At 39.5% G+C, this 15,873-nt stretch overlaps 1 protein-coding gene across 1 annotated transcript in view; it reads left to right on the forward strand.

Moving 5' to 3' along the window:
• The window catches only part of LOC141440731 (uncharacterized), a 169,471-nt gene that overhangs the window by 133,551 nt on the left and 20,047 nt on the right, over window positions 1–15,873 (forward strand). Inside the window, exon 3 of the mRNA XM_074105274.1 lies at window positions 1,890–2,078. Coding sequence (XP_073961375.1) covers window positions 1,890–2,078 — 189 coding nt within the window. The remainder of the gene's footprint in view (window positions 1–1,889; window positions 2,079–15,873) is intronic.

Genomic DNA, 15,873 nt, shown 5'->3' on the forward strand with positions numbered 1-15,873 from the left:
CAAAGCCATTGGACGGAGGTAACTTTGCATTGGAAATTGACGACACCACAAAAACAAAATAGTTCAGAAGTCAATCTCCTGTATGTACTTCACTTTTCATACCTATGCTCGGCGGTCGCTCTAAGGTTGTCAACTATGGCTTATGCACCAAAAACTATCGTGGTAGTGGACTTATTTTATTGTTGAGAATGATACGGGAAGAATGGAAATATAATTAATAACAGAAATATTTTCATTTTTATGTCATTTTTATATTATAAATTTGTCACAGAAATATCTTGCGACGATTTCGTTATTGCGAAGTTTACGATTATTTAATTTAAACAACCGTGCACTGAACAGTTATAATAACTTTTTTTTGTTGCTCCATTATTGCATAAAAAGTTCACAGACGCGTGTCTTAAGCGGATGCACTCGCGCTCGCACTGGTCCCAACCGTCCGAGATATCGTGTCCGTGAGCAGTGTCTTTGTGTGCGTTGCTTTAGCGCACTTGTATGGAGATTGATTTCTGAACTATCTGTTTTAGGCACCCTTTATAGGCTCCTTTAAATTGTTGAATGTTACATTTTTGGTTAGTTTGACTGAATATGGCTTATGTAGGCAGCATACCTACTCGAAACTGGATTTTGCTTTATAGATGAAAATTTCTGCGGAACAAAAAGCCAGGATATTTAAACAGTGCATAATGACGGTGCTCACTTATGAGACTGAAACCTAGGTATTGACGAAAGTCGTGATCAATCGATTGCAAGTGGCAGTGGAGAGGAAGCTGGTAGGAGTGTCGCTGATGACCCGCAAAACAACAAATGGCTTCGAAATCAAAAGCAAAGTTGCAGACCTGACAAAACGAGTGGCTACAAATCCACATGAAAACACCACAGATATAGATTACACTAGATAACGCAAACACCTCAATCTGTATGAAAGAGTCATGATTAGTCAGTTAGCGGTCAGCCTTTGTATGGGCCAACCCGACGTTTGGTCGGGGTTCGGACACGCGAAGTACATGCATTTGCGTAATCTAGTGTAATCTATATCTGTGGAAAATACTAACCGCTCGAGGCGAGGCGGTGCTGGTCGGGTGCCGGGTGGCTGTATTGAGCTGTGGCCTACACCGTATCATGCCATGACCGTAATAGGAACTTATGGCACGGAATGTAACGCGACACGGATTACAACATGTCAACGCCGTGCCATACCCATAAGAAGCGTATCGGATCATAATCGGATGGTATCGGCACTGTTTTTGACGCTCCGTGCATGGCACGCGACGGTGACGGTTGGTTAAGGAACGTGCTAGTGGGCATAGTCTCGCATACGTTTCAATACGAAGAATATATTTTTGCCTGACACGGTGTAAACATGATACGGTGTAATGGTCATCATCATCATCGTCATCAGCCGGAAGACGTCCACAGCTGAACAAAGGCCTCCCCTTAAACGTCACAATGAACGACCACTTGCATCCACCGGTTTCCCGCAACTCTCACGATGTCGTCAGTCCACCTGGTGGGAGGCCTGCCAACGCTTCGTCTTCCGGTTCGTGGTCACCACTCGAGGACTTTTCACCCCCAACGGTTATCTGTTCTTCGAGCTATGTGGCCCGCCCATTGCCACTATAACTTGCATATTTTTACAGCTACGAGTTGCCGGTGTGTCATGGTTTTTTTTATTCGATTGAATGGCAAACGAGCAAGTGGGTCTCCTGATGGTAAGAGATCACTACCGCCCATAAACATCTGCAACACCAGGGGTATTGCAGATGCGTTGCCAACCTAGAGGCCTAAGATGGGATACCTCAAGTGCCAGTAATTTCACCGGCTGTCTTACTATCCACGCCGAAACACAAAACCTAGTAGTAGTAGGGAGTGACCTCAATTTGTTTTCCTTTTCACAGGCGGTCTCTTCACCCTCGGCAAGGTGCTGAACTTCTTCCCGGTCGGCGGGGAGCGGGAGTGCCAGCCTTCGGGGTACAGGACGGCCCGCGCTGGCATCTGTCTTAACCCGTACGACTGCAGGCAGAGGGAGGGGCAGTCCGCCGGCGACTGCGCACACGGGCTAGGCGTCTGCTGCGTTTGTAAGTAAATAAAAAATACATTTTTCATACAAGCTTTTTTTGCTGACTGTACTTTTTGTAACTCTGCTCGCATCATCATGCAAACTACATTTCCGAGCTAAATTTAGGAGTTTTGCCCTGCGGAGACGATCCTGGACGGACTACCAGGACGACACTGCAAGATTATTGTATTGTTCATTTGTCACCAGATTTACATAAGTATGCCTAATTCCCAGTCAGACCTCTGAAAGTGGGTCAAATGTAAGATTTGACCCGCACATACATACATTACATACATTGCAAGTTAAATAAAACCTTGTAATAAAAAACACATAAATAAACCTCCTTCGGGCATTCGGGTAAAAATAATCAAATATTTTGTGCAGTTGATTTTTTTATTTAAATAGATAGAAGATAGATTTCATTAACAGAAAGCTAGACTACAGATCAACACGAGCTACTATTTATTCCGAAAATGTGTTAAATGTATGCAGAACATGTATCTAGTCGTGGCACACTGCGTTTGTTAAACGCATCATCGACGCGCGTTTGTACCGATCCAAACGCTATACGCACGCGCAGCAGCGTCTTTAGCCCATGTAGCGCCCGTGTGCAATTATTACTTTAGCGCCATCTAGGAAGCGCGCGGTCAAAATGGAATAGGTACAAAGGAATAGGTGCCGCGGCCGGCGCCCCTAACACCGCTGCGCCCGTGTGCAACGCACACCCTGTGCCCTTAGTGTAAGTTTTCGGTTACAAAATACGTCTTGATCGCGTTCGCGTTAAAATCTCAATTTGTATGGAAACACGAACAGCGCCTCTAGCGGAACGTTTGCGATGTTCGTGTTTCCATACAACTTGAGATTTTACGCGAACGCGATCGAGACGTATTTTGTAACCGAAAACTTAACACTAGGGGTACTGCACTATAGGTAAAGACGCCTCTGCGCATGCGAGTTGTGTGGCCGCTCCATGGAAAGAATTTCGCTGTCAACGCGTGATGATAGAGCGTAAAAGACATGCTGTACAAAGGTTATATATAATAACTTGGCGAAGTATTAAGGGAACGTTGATTCCTTTACCTCATTTAACCACCAACCAATCTCCATTGTAGTCTCAGCGTAACCATTATCAACTGATTTATGTTGCTTTGTTTGAATTTGTTAAAAGTTACAGACTATTGTGTGCGAAACTGCATATTGCATCTATGTGCAAGTAGGTAGGTAGTTGGTAACGGTTAGCAGTACATCATTTTGTTTTATTGTGCAACTTTCTTTTCATTTTAAAGTTATTAACCTTAGTTTTATCCTGCAGTTAGCTATGTCTGACCTAGCTTCAAAACGTACCTGAGCCCTGAGCTGTGCTTTTTATAAACACTTTATTGTACAAAAGAACATTTTTAACAAAAAAGTAAAACAGACTCCAAAAAAATAAAAATAAAATACAAAAAAAGGAACCGACTACAAAACCCGCGAGCCAGCAGGAGTGGGACAATAGTCGTCTACCTCACCACCTATACCTACTACGGGTTTCAATCCCTCCTGCTGGGTCGTGCTGGCTCGCGCTGAGGCACCGACTTCAAACTGGTACCTAGATTAAGGTCAAACAAAAAGGTATTATTTTTGCTTTTCTGTTTTTTCGGCGGTTCAATTTTTTTGTTAAAAAGCTTTTGTTTTATACTTTTTTCCAACCCTTGGGGTGTTTTTTCCCCAAATGTATATAATACAACTTCAAGGTATAACCTATCTAATAAAAAAAGAATTATGAAAATCAGACTACTCTGTAAAAAGTTATGCCTGGTCATACAGTACAATCAGCGACTGAACAATCAATCATCCCCTGTTTTCCTACCCTTGGGCACAGAGTACATATATACCTATCTTAGGGTAGGAATATTTTTCCCAAATTTAAATGGGACCACTCTCGGGTTACACGCTTTCCAATAAAAAAAGAATCATCAAAATCGGACTACTCTGTAAAAAGTAATGCGTGGTCATAATATGTAAAAAAGATATACGCGTCGACTTGAGAACCTCCTCCGTTTTTTTCGTCGGTTAAAAATGAAAATACACGTTATTGTGTGTCCCCGCAAAAGTGAAACGTCCGCTGACTCAGCATAATGCTGAGGCGTTAGACGCCTGCAACGCTGGTAACTAGATTATCTCTGATACAAAATTGATGTGCGTCAAACGCATTACGTTTATCGCATAAAAATACCGAGCACTTTACAGTAGTTATAATACATTAAATTACCAATGATATTAATACGGAACCTTATGCGGCGCGTGGTCCGACACGCACTTGGTTATTTTCTTTCTGTTTCTAAAATGAATAATTCCGTTTGTAAAACGGGGCTTGTAAAATACAAATGGATATTTCAGTGGGTAACGCCAAATCGCTCGGGCTACATAATAAATGGTGTCAGTTGAGAGCTTTCTAAATTTTTAATGGCTTTAGTTGGCTTTGACATCTTGCGAAATGGAGCTCGCCAGTCAGGTCACAATTGCAAAAAACCTTGCTGCCTTAAAGAAAGTAAAACAAGTCTAAAGATTTAGAATTCTGTAAAGTAACTCAGTCGGGACCAATTCAAAATCGTGACCAGCTCGAAAATTCACAGTAACGGATCCATGTTGAACTTTAAAGACTAAGTTTTAGAAAGAAAGAAACATTTATTTGGTTCCATCAGTACCACCACCGTACAGTTATAAGACTATAACACTAAAACTAACTATAAAAACTAAATTACGTGGTACACGACAGGGCACCAAAAAGGCTTCCACTCAGCACGTGTTGCCACACGTAATGTACAGCAACGCTGGTGTTCTGTGGAGCCCACACGTTATAATACATACGTATGCATGAGCCAGTTCCTTTGCCCCAGTCGAAAGACGGGGAAAGAGAAAAAATAAAATTATAATAGACAAACAAGAACAACATTCTGTAAACAAGAATATGACGTGGCCACGTGGCTCTGTGAAAAAAAATACTACCGTCGTGTTTAGTTCAAAAAGTTATAAGTGACGCCAATTTGTGTGTGTCTGTTTCTGGCATCGGAGCTCCCAACGGTTGAACCATTTTCGATGCCATTTTTTTTACGTGAAAACCAATTTCCTTGTGTTGGTTCCTAGCTAAGTTTCATTAAAATCAATTCAGCCATTTTTGAGATATTGAACTTTGCAATGCCAATCCCGACATGATAACACGGATTGACATTGATTTATAACCTAAGCAACAAAAAGTTGGAAAACCCCCGACATTGTCAATTCAAAAACGGCTGAACCATCGCCAAAAAACCTGCTCTCAAATAAAAAAACCGCAATCAAATCGGTTCACCCGTTTAAGAGCTACGGTGCCACAGAAAGACACACAGGTAGACAGACACATAGCGATCAAACTTATGTGCACGAAAGTTTGTGTGTATGTATGTTTGTTACTCCTTCACGCTAAAACGGCTTTACGGATTTGGATGAAATTTGGTACATAGATAGGTCATCTAGAATAACACATAGGCTACGTTTTATCCAGATATTCCCACGGGGTAGGGATAAAATCTTTCAATAAGAACCGCTAATAATGCAACGTCAATGAAAACCACGATGTAATTTTTGGAAATTCCCAGGGGAATTTTGTAAAATCCCAGAATTTTAATTGTAAGTATCGGATCGAATAGTTTACGCGTGCGCCGCAGTTAAGTACTTGTCGTTTTATAAAATCCTTCCATTCTACTGACTCATTTCTTCAGTGTAAGGGACAGGAAACTGATAGCGGTTCAAACGCTCGTAGAACTACCGAGATATCGTTAGTACATGCGGTAGAAACCAGGAGGGCTACTACGAAATACGAAAATCGAAGTTCGTATTGTACTGTAGGAATTAGGCTGTATACCGCTGGCAGGTGGTAAAAATGACCACCTTGCAGGTTAGATTAACCTAGTTTTGTATAAAGGGATAGGTTTTTTTATATTGTGTTTCTAGAATATAACTTTAAAACAGATTGACAGCGGTATACATGCCGGAGCGCAGATTGCTCCCGACGGCCTGAGCGGCTGGAACCATTTATGTTAATCTATTAATAAGTGCTAACAAGTTCTAAAATAAAATATAATGAATGAATGATTGAAGATGATATTTATTTCTTAACAGTTTAAAGTCGCGCGCGTAGATCCCCAGTACCTAAGCTCTCACCTAGTTACAGTCCCCACAGTACCGTCCCTCTCATTCTCGTATTAAATAATATAAGTGCCGGCGGGACGGTACGATACGAACTTCGATTTTCGTAGTAGCGCACTGATTGAAATCCGATCGACGTCGCTAGCAGCGGCGACAGAATACAAAGGCGATGTGAAAATAATGGCGCATGGAGAGTGGACTGCTTTGGTGCATTTTTAACATATTTGAAGACTTTAGCGCTAGTATCTTTAGGGGCAATGAACTAGTAGTACACTGGCTGTACCCGACATTATATTTGAATTCCGTAAGTGGTAGTATTCAATTTTCAATATCGTAGTCTGCTAACCCCTATTTATATGAATAAGCTAACTTTTAAAAGAGTTTCCGAGATGAATGTAAAGGCTTTTGTAAATGACCTGTTTTCTTTGCATTCGAGGATTACTAGTTATCCTCTTGGTAGATAAATTATTACCCAAATTTATTTGTTTGTTTATTAGTTAGGTAGGGTTGACTAGGCAGATCTATAAGACGAGCGAGAATGGGAACGTTGGAAGAGGAAGGCCTACACGAACGTACCACGATCAAATCTAGGACGTTCTGAGGAAAGGTCGGGTCAGGAGTACTCTATACCGACGTGCATGCATGAAAAGATTGATGAATGTAGAGGAAGTGAGAGTTGTATGCCAGGATCGTAGCAAGTGGAAGGATGTAGTCTCTGCCTACCCCGTTGGGAAAGAGTCGTGATTTTATGTATGTATGTATGTAGTTAGGTACAATTACATATTGTAAACAATAGCACAACTTAAATCTTACAAGAATAACATGAGAATGCGTACAACACGATTAAATTGTACACAGCATTTATGCACATCCTAATTACTCTTATACCTAATTTCTAATTACAAACTTGTACATAGGTACAATTAGTATTGTAGCTTTTGCCCGCGACTTCGTCCGCGTGGAATAGTAACTTTGGGAAGTATTTAATTTATTTAGGATACCTATTTTGCCAATAATAGCACATAGAAACTTCTACGGTTTACTTAAAATAATGTATTTTAAAACATTGCTATAAATATAAACTATTTTTTATTTCATCGCCTATTTCACCCCTCACTGGAAGAATTTTAAAAAACGCGCGAATAAATATCTATTTATCTCTTATCAGATGCCCAAATGCCAAGTTTCATAGACAACCATATAAACTTTCATCCCCTATTTCACACCCTCACAGGTCAAATTTTCAAAAAAAGTAAAAAAAATATCGATTTATTTCTTATTAAGTGGCTAAAAGCCAAGTTTCATGGTTTTATCTTCAACAGCGACGAACTTCTACCTTATAAACTTTCGTCCCCTATTTCAACCCCTTTAAGCCTCTTTTTCGCGATAAAAGATAGCCTATGTTCTTTCCCAAGGTCTATTCTATCTCTGTACAAAATTTCATCAAAATCGGTTCAGCGGTTTAGGCGTGAAAGCGTAACAGACAGACAGACAGAGTTACTTTCGCATTTATAATATTATAGTATGGATAGTATGGAAGTATGGATTAAGTTAATTGGGTCTTACATATAATATAATTAATAAATGTTCTCGTATGTATTTAGTATGGATTAATGAAACTTTACATGCAATAAATAAATTGTGCAACAGATAAATCACCGACTCTGGTTTTATGTATGTTTTCCAAAGCTCGGTCATCGATTTAAGCGATCTGACCCACCATTAACTCTATTATAGTACTGTTAATGGAACTAGTGGAAACACACCGTTTCACAAACCATTGATTAACCTTAACTGACTGATAAATGTGATGCCGTCTCCGTCTATTCGAACAAAACAAACAGAGACGGCATCACATTTATCCGTCAAATAAATTTAATCAATGGATGGTAAAACAGGGGGTAAGTTACGTTAAGACGAAGTTATACACATTACTGGGCATCAACATCCCTAGATAACTCCACGGTGGTCCATAAAGTACTTAGAACCGGAGTTACCGTTCGCTTTAGATACAATTAATATTCAGCTAAGTATACAGATTTAATTGAGGGAAGCGACGCGTAGATATGCTTAGAATGACGTTTAAGTGATACACAATTATCCAAGAGTCAGTAAACGTCAACAACAATTGCAATTTAATTTGAAATACAAGAATTTAAGAAAAAATAACCATATAAAACTTAACCCGTCGAGCGATTTAGGCACACGCGTGTGTGCCTAAGGAAACCTGTCGGAAAATGCGCTAGGTGCACTCAGTGAGTGTGTCTATCGCAGTTCCGGACAAATTTCGCTAGGCGCTTTTTGCACCCCCAAATCGCTCGACGGGTTAACTATAAACTAACTACCTAACTTAAAAACTTAATACCTAATAATTAAATCTAAAAAAGACCCCCGTGGCATAGTGCCCAAGAGGCTGGCAGCATTCCCTCCCTGGCAATTCGTTGAGAGAGATAGCTGCCAGCCCTTTGGTCTCCAGTAGTGTCGACCAGGCGCTTTTGCACTTCCTTAATAAAATTTTGTGCGCCGGGAAATTGCAATTTAAGATCGATTTACGTGGCGAGACTTCGTTCGTCTTCTATACCTCTATATGAATAAATCCCTATTTGCCTTAGTCACGCCATATCATGAGAACGACTTTACTAATTTAATCTGTCTTTCTCTTTAAAGTTCTATAAAATAATGTAGAAGGTTAAAAAAAAATAAGACAAAAAGTAAAAAAAAAACTTAGTGACTACTAAATAAACTTTATAATAATAATCTTAGCACGATCTAGGAGCGATCCTGCAAATGCATTCCAAAACAAAACAAATCAACAAAAGCGAAACGTAGAATTTCTCATAACCAAGCTCATCATAGCGTAGGTATTTCGGATTGTATCTTCAATTTGCGTTGGCGCGTTGCCTGCTCCTGTCATGGTGGTACCTACATGCGGCTGCCCTAAGTCTAATTGAAGTGTCAATTGGGTTCGTAGATAACAAACAAGTAGATATAATCAGCAAGGCCTTCAGTGAAGATTTAGAAGGCACGACTGCTAATCTTGGATTTTGCTCCCTATTACGTATAGTGGCGGGATTAATAGCAAAATAATGCCACGTTACGTTTGTTTAGGGTTCGCGTTAGGTTTTAAAAATGCAAGTTTTTAAAATGATCATAATTAGGTATACCTCTACACATAGGTTGAAGTGGCGACATAGCACGGAGGACAGGCGGCTGTTGGGGTCGAAAAGTTCTAGAATGGATGCAGGCTGCTTCCAACGAAAGCAGCTAGAGGTACATATTTGGAGGAGGCCAATGTCCAACAGTGGACGTCCTATGGCTGAAATGGTGATGATACTTACATGGGAAGGTAATTTATTATTAGGTATGCCCAGAAATATCAAATAACCACAAGCTAGGTACATCTAATTAAATGATATTGTACCGGATAACTCACCTCTTAAATTGAATTTAGCTCGACATGTTTCGTGCTAATTCTTAGCCCTTCTTCCTAAGAGCAACGTGACTCGGCGGCTGCTGCAACATGTGCACTGCGCGCCACCGCCCTGCTCGCGCGATTACCCGGCGAAACACACGTACAACTACCCGCGTTTTCATCGTAATTTATATCGTCACTATCAAATGTAATAGTATAATGTCAAATGTAAGTAATATTATAATACCGAAATACGAAAGATCGAATTTCACAAGACCTAATCTCGAATATTAAAACGTCGAATAGATATATTATGGCCGAAAGTTTGAAATCCCGAAAATACATTTGACTGGAAGCCTAAAACCCGATGACTACAATCCCGAAGATCAAAATACCAGCACCCGAAAGGCCGAAACAAGTATAATGCCGAACAGTCATAATCACTACAAATAAAATAATCGACGGTCAATATATCGAAAATCATAATACCGAAACCATCGTCACACAAAAGTCTGTTATATATATTTTTAAATGACAACATTCCGACTTTTTCAAGCGGGGTAGATTGTCATTTATCATTTTCTGTGCTGTTACAAAAATACCTAACATCGAAGGCTAGCCTTCTGAACCTAAACTATCCGAGTCGTTTCTGCTCTGAAACGTCTTCCTCGCTCGCTGCTAGCGAAGTACCAAAAGTAGGTGTCATAAGGTCATCATCGGTGACATTTATTTTAAATCCTGAAGCTCCCCTTTGGTACACCCTAGCTGGTGCCTCGCTGACAGCGAGCGAGCGAAGCGAGCGAGTAAGAACTTTTAGGGCAGAAGCGACTCGGATAGTTTCAGAAGGCTAAGGCGGGAGCTACGCTGCGCTTCGACGTTAGGTTATTTTATATAACAGCACTGAAAATTATTATTATGGTATTGTGAATGCCAGTTAGTTCTGGATTTTGTACTTTCGGTCATTTGAAAATAGATATTTCGAGCTCCGGTGTATCGGTTATCGGCATTTTGTACATTTGGTATTCTGAATTTCGATGTGTTAGGCGTCAATATTTCAACTGTAGTTATTATGATTTTTCGATATTATAATATACACCCAAGCCAGCACACACTAACAATATCACTCTGTAAAGGCACGTTCACACCAACCGATGACGCAGCACGACACACTGCCGCAGCGTGACGGTTGGTAACTTCGCCAAAGGATAAGGAGCCCCTGAGTGGTCCCGGGGTATACATAATTCCGTGTTCCTGTGACAAAATCTATATCGGAGAGACTGGACGTAACGTTTCCACAAGGGTATCAGAGCACATACGCAGTATGAGATTTTTTTTAACAAAAAGGTAAAACCGACTGCAAAAATATAACAAAAAATGGAACCGAGAGACGTGGCTTTACAGAGTGATGTTGGTAGTGTCGTGTCGCTACCCTACATTTGACAGTAACAAAAAAATAACGATGAAAACGCGGGTAGTTGTGCGCCGGTATTAGTTTCGTCGGTTAGTCGCGCGAGCAGCGCAGTGCGCGTGTAGCAGCAGCCACTGAGTCGCGATGCTTCTAGGAAGAAGAGCTACGAGTTAGCCTGAAACATTTCGAGCTAAACTTGATTTACGACGTGGGTTATCCGAAATGAAATCGGGACGCGAAATTGTCCGTTTTCAAAAATCGCGCGAAAATTCAGTTCTAAAAGTGAACATAAAAAAATGTGCCAAGAGTTTCATTCTTACTTAAAAGCATCAGTCCAGGTGTGTAAAGCAAATTTGTTCCTCTGCCTCTGATAAATATAACTAAACATTTTGAATATTTTTTTATTTGTAATATAAGAACGGTTAACTTTTTCTAAATAAATGACCTTTAAAAGTGTTTTTTTCTCATTGACTACCTGTTAATTGACCTGAATAAACTAATGTCCCGTTCTAAATCAAAAAATAAATGGTCACGTTAGTCCGGTACCTACAGTATCATTTAATATGAGCGAGTCCCACGGTAGTTCATGTTCAAAGCTTATCTTACTAATATTTTCTTTGAATATAATTTTATCTATAAGTGAAAACCACGAATCTTCAAAACGTTATTCAATTTTATTTAATTGTAGTGTCATCAGTCATCAGAGCTAAAGGTGTGTTACCAAATATCAGATCAATCTATCAACAAGGGGCTAAAATTTTAATTACTAGGTAAATTTGATCCTAAACAACAATAACCAACAGGACAAGCTAAATAAAACCGTTTAAATTTTGTATCATGAAAAAGAAGGTAGTTCCACAATCGTTTTTCTCATAACACACAACACACACAAACATCACACCTGTATTCCCAAATGGGGTAGGCAGAGCACACGAAACGTTACCGCTCCGGAGCCACTTATATAGCAATTTTAGGTTTTAAGTTAGACAAAACGGTACAATAGTGACAGGTTGCTAGCCTGTCGCCTACGGTATACCTTAACCTATATCCTCAGTCGCCTCTTACGACATCCACGGAAGAAATGGAGAGGTGTAATTCTTACTTACCCGGCGCCACACGGGAACTGTTTTTCTCATAACGAGACCAAAAAATATGTAAATCCAGTCGCAAAAGCAATCACGTAAACATATTTCATACAATCAAGCCGGGATGAATAAACGCGTAATTTAAATAACATATTCCGGTAAAGTACTGCGTATATTTTCTTTCAATATGACATTGTGAAGATGAATATTTGGATGTAAAAGTAAAATCCAGCGCTGATATTTCTGGTTAGAGATGGGAAAATCACATGAAAAAAAAGATTCATATGTATCATTTACTTAATCATTGAGATATGTATATCACTTATTTAGTTCACTATAATCAGTAGTTCGCAGAACGAAAGTTAACATTATTGCCTTATTGTTCATTCATTTTCTTAAATCACTTTCATTCACTCGCTCGATTAAAGTTGCGGTCATGTTACAGTGAACGTGTCGTTGTCTTAGGTACGTTGCGTTGGCGCCTTGCAATGAAAGAGTGAAAAGGACTATACGACCCAGTCGTATCATTGGTGTTCTGCCTCTTCGCGGAAATTCTTTTGGCCGAATATCACTTGCCAACCAATGTTTTGCCGATGATTCACTTTGACAACTAACTATTACTAAGTTTTTGTATGACAAGTGTCATTTGGTCGAATTATTATAAAGCAGAATATCATAATGACTCAAAACGTTTGGAAAACTTATCATATGTCGAATCTTTCACTAGGTCAAACAACTATTAAACGAATAACGTTTCGTCAGTGCAACAGTTCCCGTTTCATATAAGCCAACTGTTTAAGTACTTACACTAAGTAAGAGCTACACACCGTTTTTTCAATTGGTGTTACGAAATACATATAAGAATTTTGTAGTAAGTATCTACAGGGTGGAAAGTTGAGATGGGGCAGCAAGGGCAGCTACTAGATCCCTTGCTGCTACGCGAAAATGCTTCTTAGGAGCTTTGCTAACTTTTTGAGTGATGACAATCGACATTCACAGATTTTTGATAAAATGTACAGTCAGCTAAAAAATCGTCAGATTTGACTATTTTTTAATGCCTATCGTTCCCATTTCTATACTAATTTGCGAAGTTTGTTTCGCATGCTGTTTTTTTACGAATATGAATCCTTTATGCTTAAAGAAAATTAAACAGTATGTAGACAACTAAAAACTGAACATTTTAACTAAAGTTAGTGTCTTCCCAGTGTTGCTACCCCATCTCAACTTTCCATCCTGTATAGCAATAGAAATCTAATGTGTGACAAAGTACAGAGTACAAACAGAGTAGAAACATTTGATCGTTTCGTTTGTACAACGAAATGAATATTATGCCAACCAAAACATTCTACTAACCGAGAGATGGCATTTTGAAAAGTGACTTTATAACGAACTGACCAAACGTCCAGTTGGTAACTGTGAGGTGGGGAAATCAAACTAAATCTTTTCACAACTTGGCAAGTGATCATTTGGCAAAATGAAATTCTGCGAAAAGTTGGTTGGGAATTTATAATCGTCAAAAAATTTCTGCGTAAAATTAGAGAACCCGTATTATTATTTCGTTCGTATTCTTTACCACGCGCAGTAAGCGAGTCTGTGCAAGTGAGCTAAATGATAACTGATAAGATACATTTGGATTTGAACTGATATAAGAGTAATTCAGTACTACGAACTGATATAGCTCTTTTGTATATATCATTCCCATCTCTATTTCTGGTTACGTTTAGAAAATGGGGAATACAGTTTCTACTTTGGAATTTCGTTCGTATTTTAGACACGGAAGGTTGAGTATTGTACAGTTACAGGCGGGTTTAAAAATACAAAGCGTTAATGGGAAGAAAATAAACATTTAGCTATCTCTGTTCGCTGGGTGGCGCGAATGCGTTTTCTGAGCACAAAATGGAGGAGGGTGTGATGTTTGAGGAGAAGTCTTTTAATTTTGTATATTTAGGCAAAGATACTTAACGAGTTATCTGAAACTAAACTTTACCCGTGGCTTCGCACGCGTAAATCATTAGATCGGGATGTTAATGCGTCAAATTTCGTGTGTCTAATCCTAGTGCTTGAGATTTCAAGATTTTATTCTGATTCCGTGACTATTGGGATAAAAATTAGATTACTCCAGAACTTCAGACCTACCAAATTTAATCCAAACAAGTCCAGCCGCTTTTCGTAAAGGAGTAATAACACACAATTGACAAACGTTCGCATTTATAATGTTAGTTTCTTTTACAACTTTTGAAAGCCGTAATTTCCACGATACGACGCGATATCGTGTAAAAATCTAATTTTGGACAAGAATTCCGGAAAACTTAGTTGAACCAACGATCCTCTGCTTGCGTTACTGGTGAAACCATCAACTACTCATCCCAGCCTATACACGTTCCACTGCTGGGCACAGGCCTCCTCTCAGAACAAGAGGGCTTGGGCCATAGTTCCCACGCGGGCCCAGTGCGGATTGGGAACTTCACACGCACCATTGAATTGCTTCGCAGGTTTATACAGGTTTCCTAACGATGTTTACCTTCACCGCAAAGCTCGTGGTAAATTTCAAATGTAATTCCGCACATGAATTTCGAAAAACTCAGAGGTGCGAGCCGGGGTTTGAACCCACGACCCTCTGCTTGAGAGGCGACAGGTCAAACCACTAGGCCACCACGGCCATTTTCTGTTTACTCCGTGCACACTTCCAGTAAACGTCACCTCCTCTATAGTTTCTCTACCATGCAGCAAAGGTAATTAGGCAAGGTAAGGTAAGCAAGGTTTGCGGTAAAGCAGCTAATAAGAAAATGCACTGCTAGCTGGTTCAGGCTGCATATTAGGTTCTAATTTACTCCAATTGTGTATTACGCTTGTTGTCTTACCTTAATTCCAGCTCTTTCTCGCAATTTTGTCTGCGGAAAATTAGTTTTAATGTAATTTATTCGCTTTATGCTTAATTCTATGCGAGTCAGATATTATTATTAATTTAATTATTAATATTGGTATATCGCTGCCGTTTGTTTTTCGAGGGAGGTGGGGAATATAGAACTGTACAATTTTCCAGGGTTAAAGCTCTATGTCTCTTTATGTGTTATCTCAGAGTCATAAACCCCATACTAAATTTAATGCAACTCATTTTAACTCATTATTTAACTAACAATACCGCAACTCCCATTCTACTGCAGTGAATAAAATGTAGAACCATAGAGAATGCTGTTTGATTAGTTTTTTTTTCATTTTAAGTAGCTTGGTTGTCAGACGGTCATTTCTTTCCATATGTCATCTGAGGGATACAACTTTCTAGATGTATTTATTGGGCTGTGATAAATGTTTAATTATGCATTATTCTGAAGGTATAAATTGAAGTAGAAATTATCTTAAATAATAATAATAATGAAATTCTTTATTTTAGACCGTACAGATCCATAATATGTTAGTAGCCGTTGACTTATATCTAAATTAGTAACACTTGCTAACAACGAAAACATGTATTTTTTGGGCAACGCCCTTGATCTGTCCCATCCAGAAATATTGATTTGGACAGTCATATCTACCGCTATTGCCCGACTATGCCTGATTAGAGATCACACCGCCCTGTCTGGATGCTTGCTGAGATGGGCACAGCAGTGCTTGTGGTCTAGCATCTTACCCGCTATTGCCTTTAGAATGCTGTTGGTGCTTGCTCTCACCCTGCCTAACATGAGGCTATCATTTGCGCATGATTGCCTGAAAGCCATCTACACTGGCTTCGGCAAACATGCCC

This window comes from Choristoneura fumiferana, chromosome 23 (genome assembly GCF_025370935.1).
Source record: "Choristoneura fumiferana chromosome 23, NRCan_CFum_1, whole genome shotgun sequence".
NCBI lineage: Eukaryota > Metazoa > Arthropoda > Insecta > Lepidoptera > Tortricidae > Choristoneura > Choristoneura fumiferana.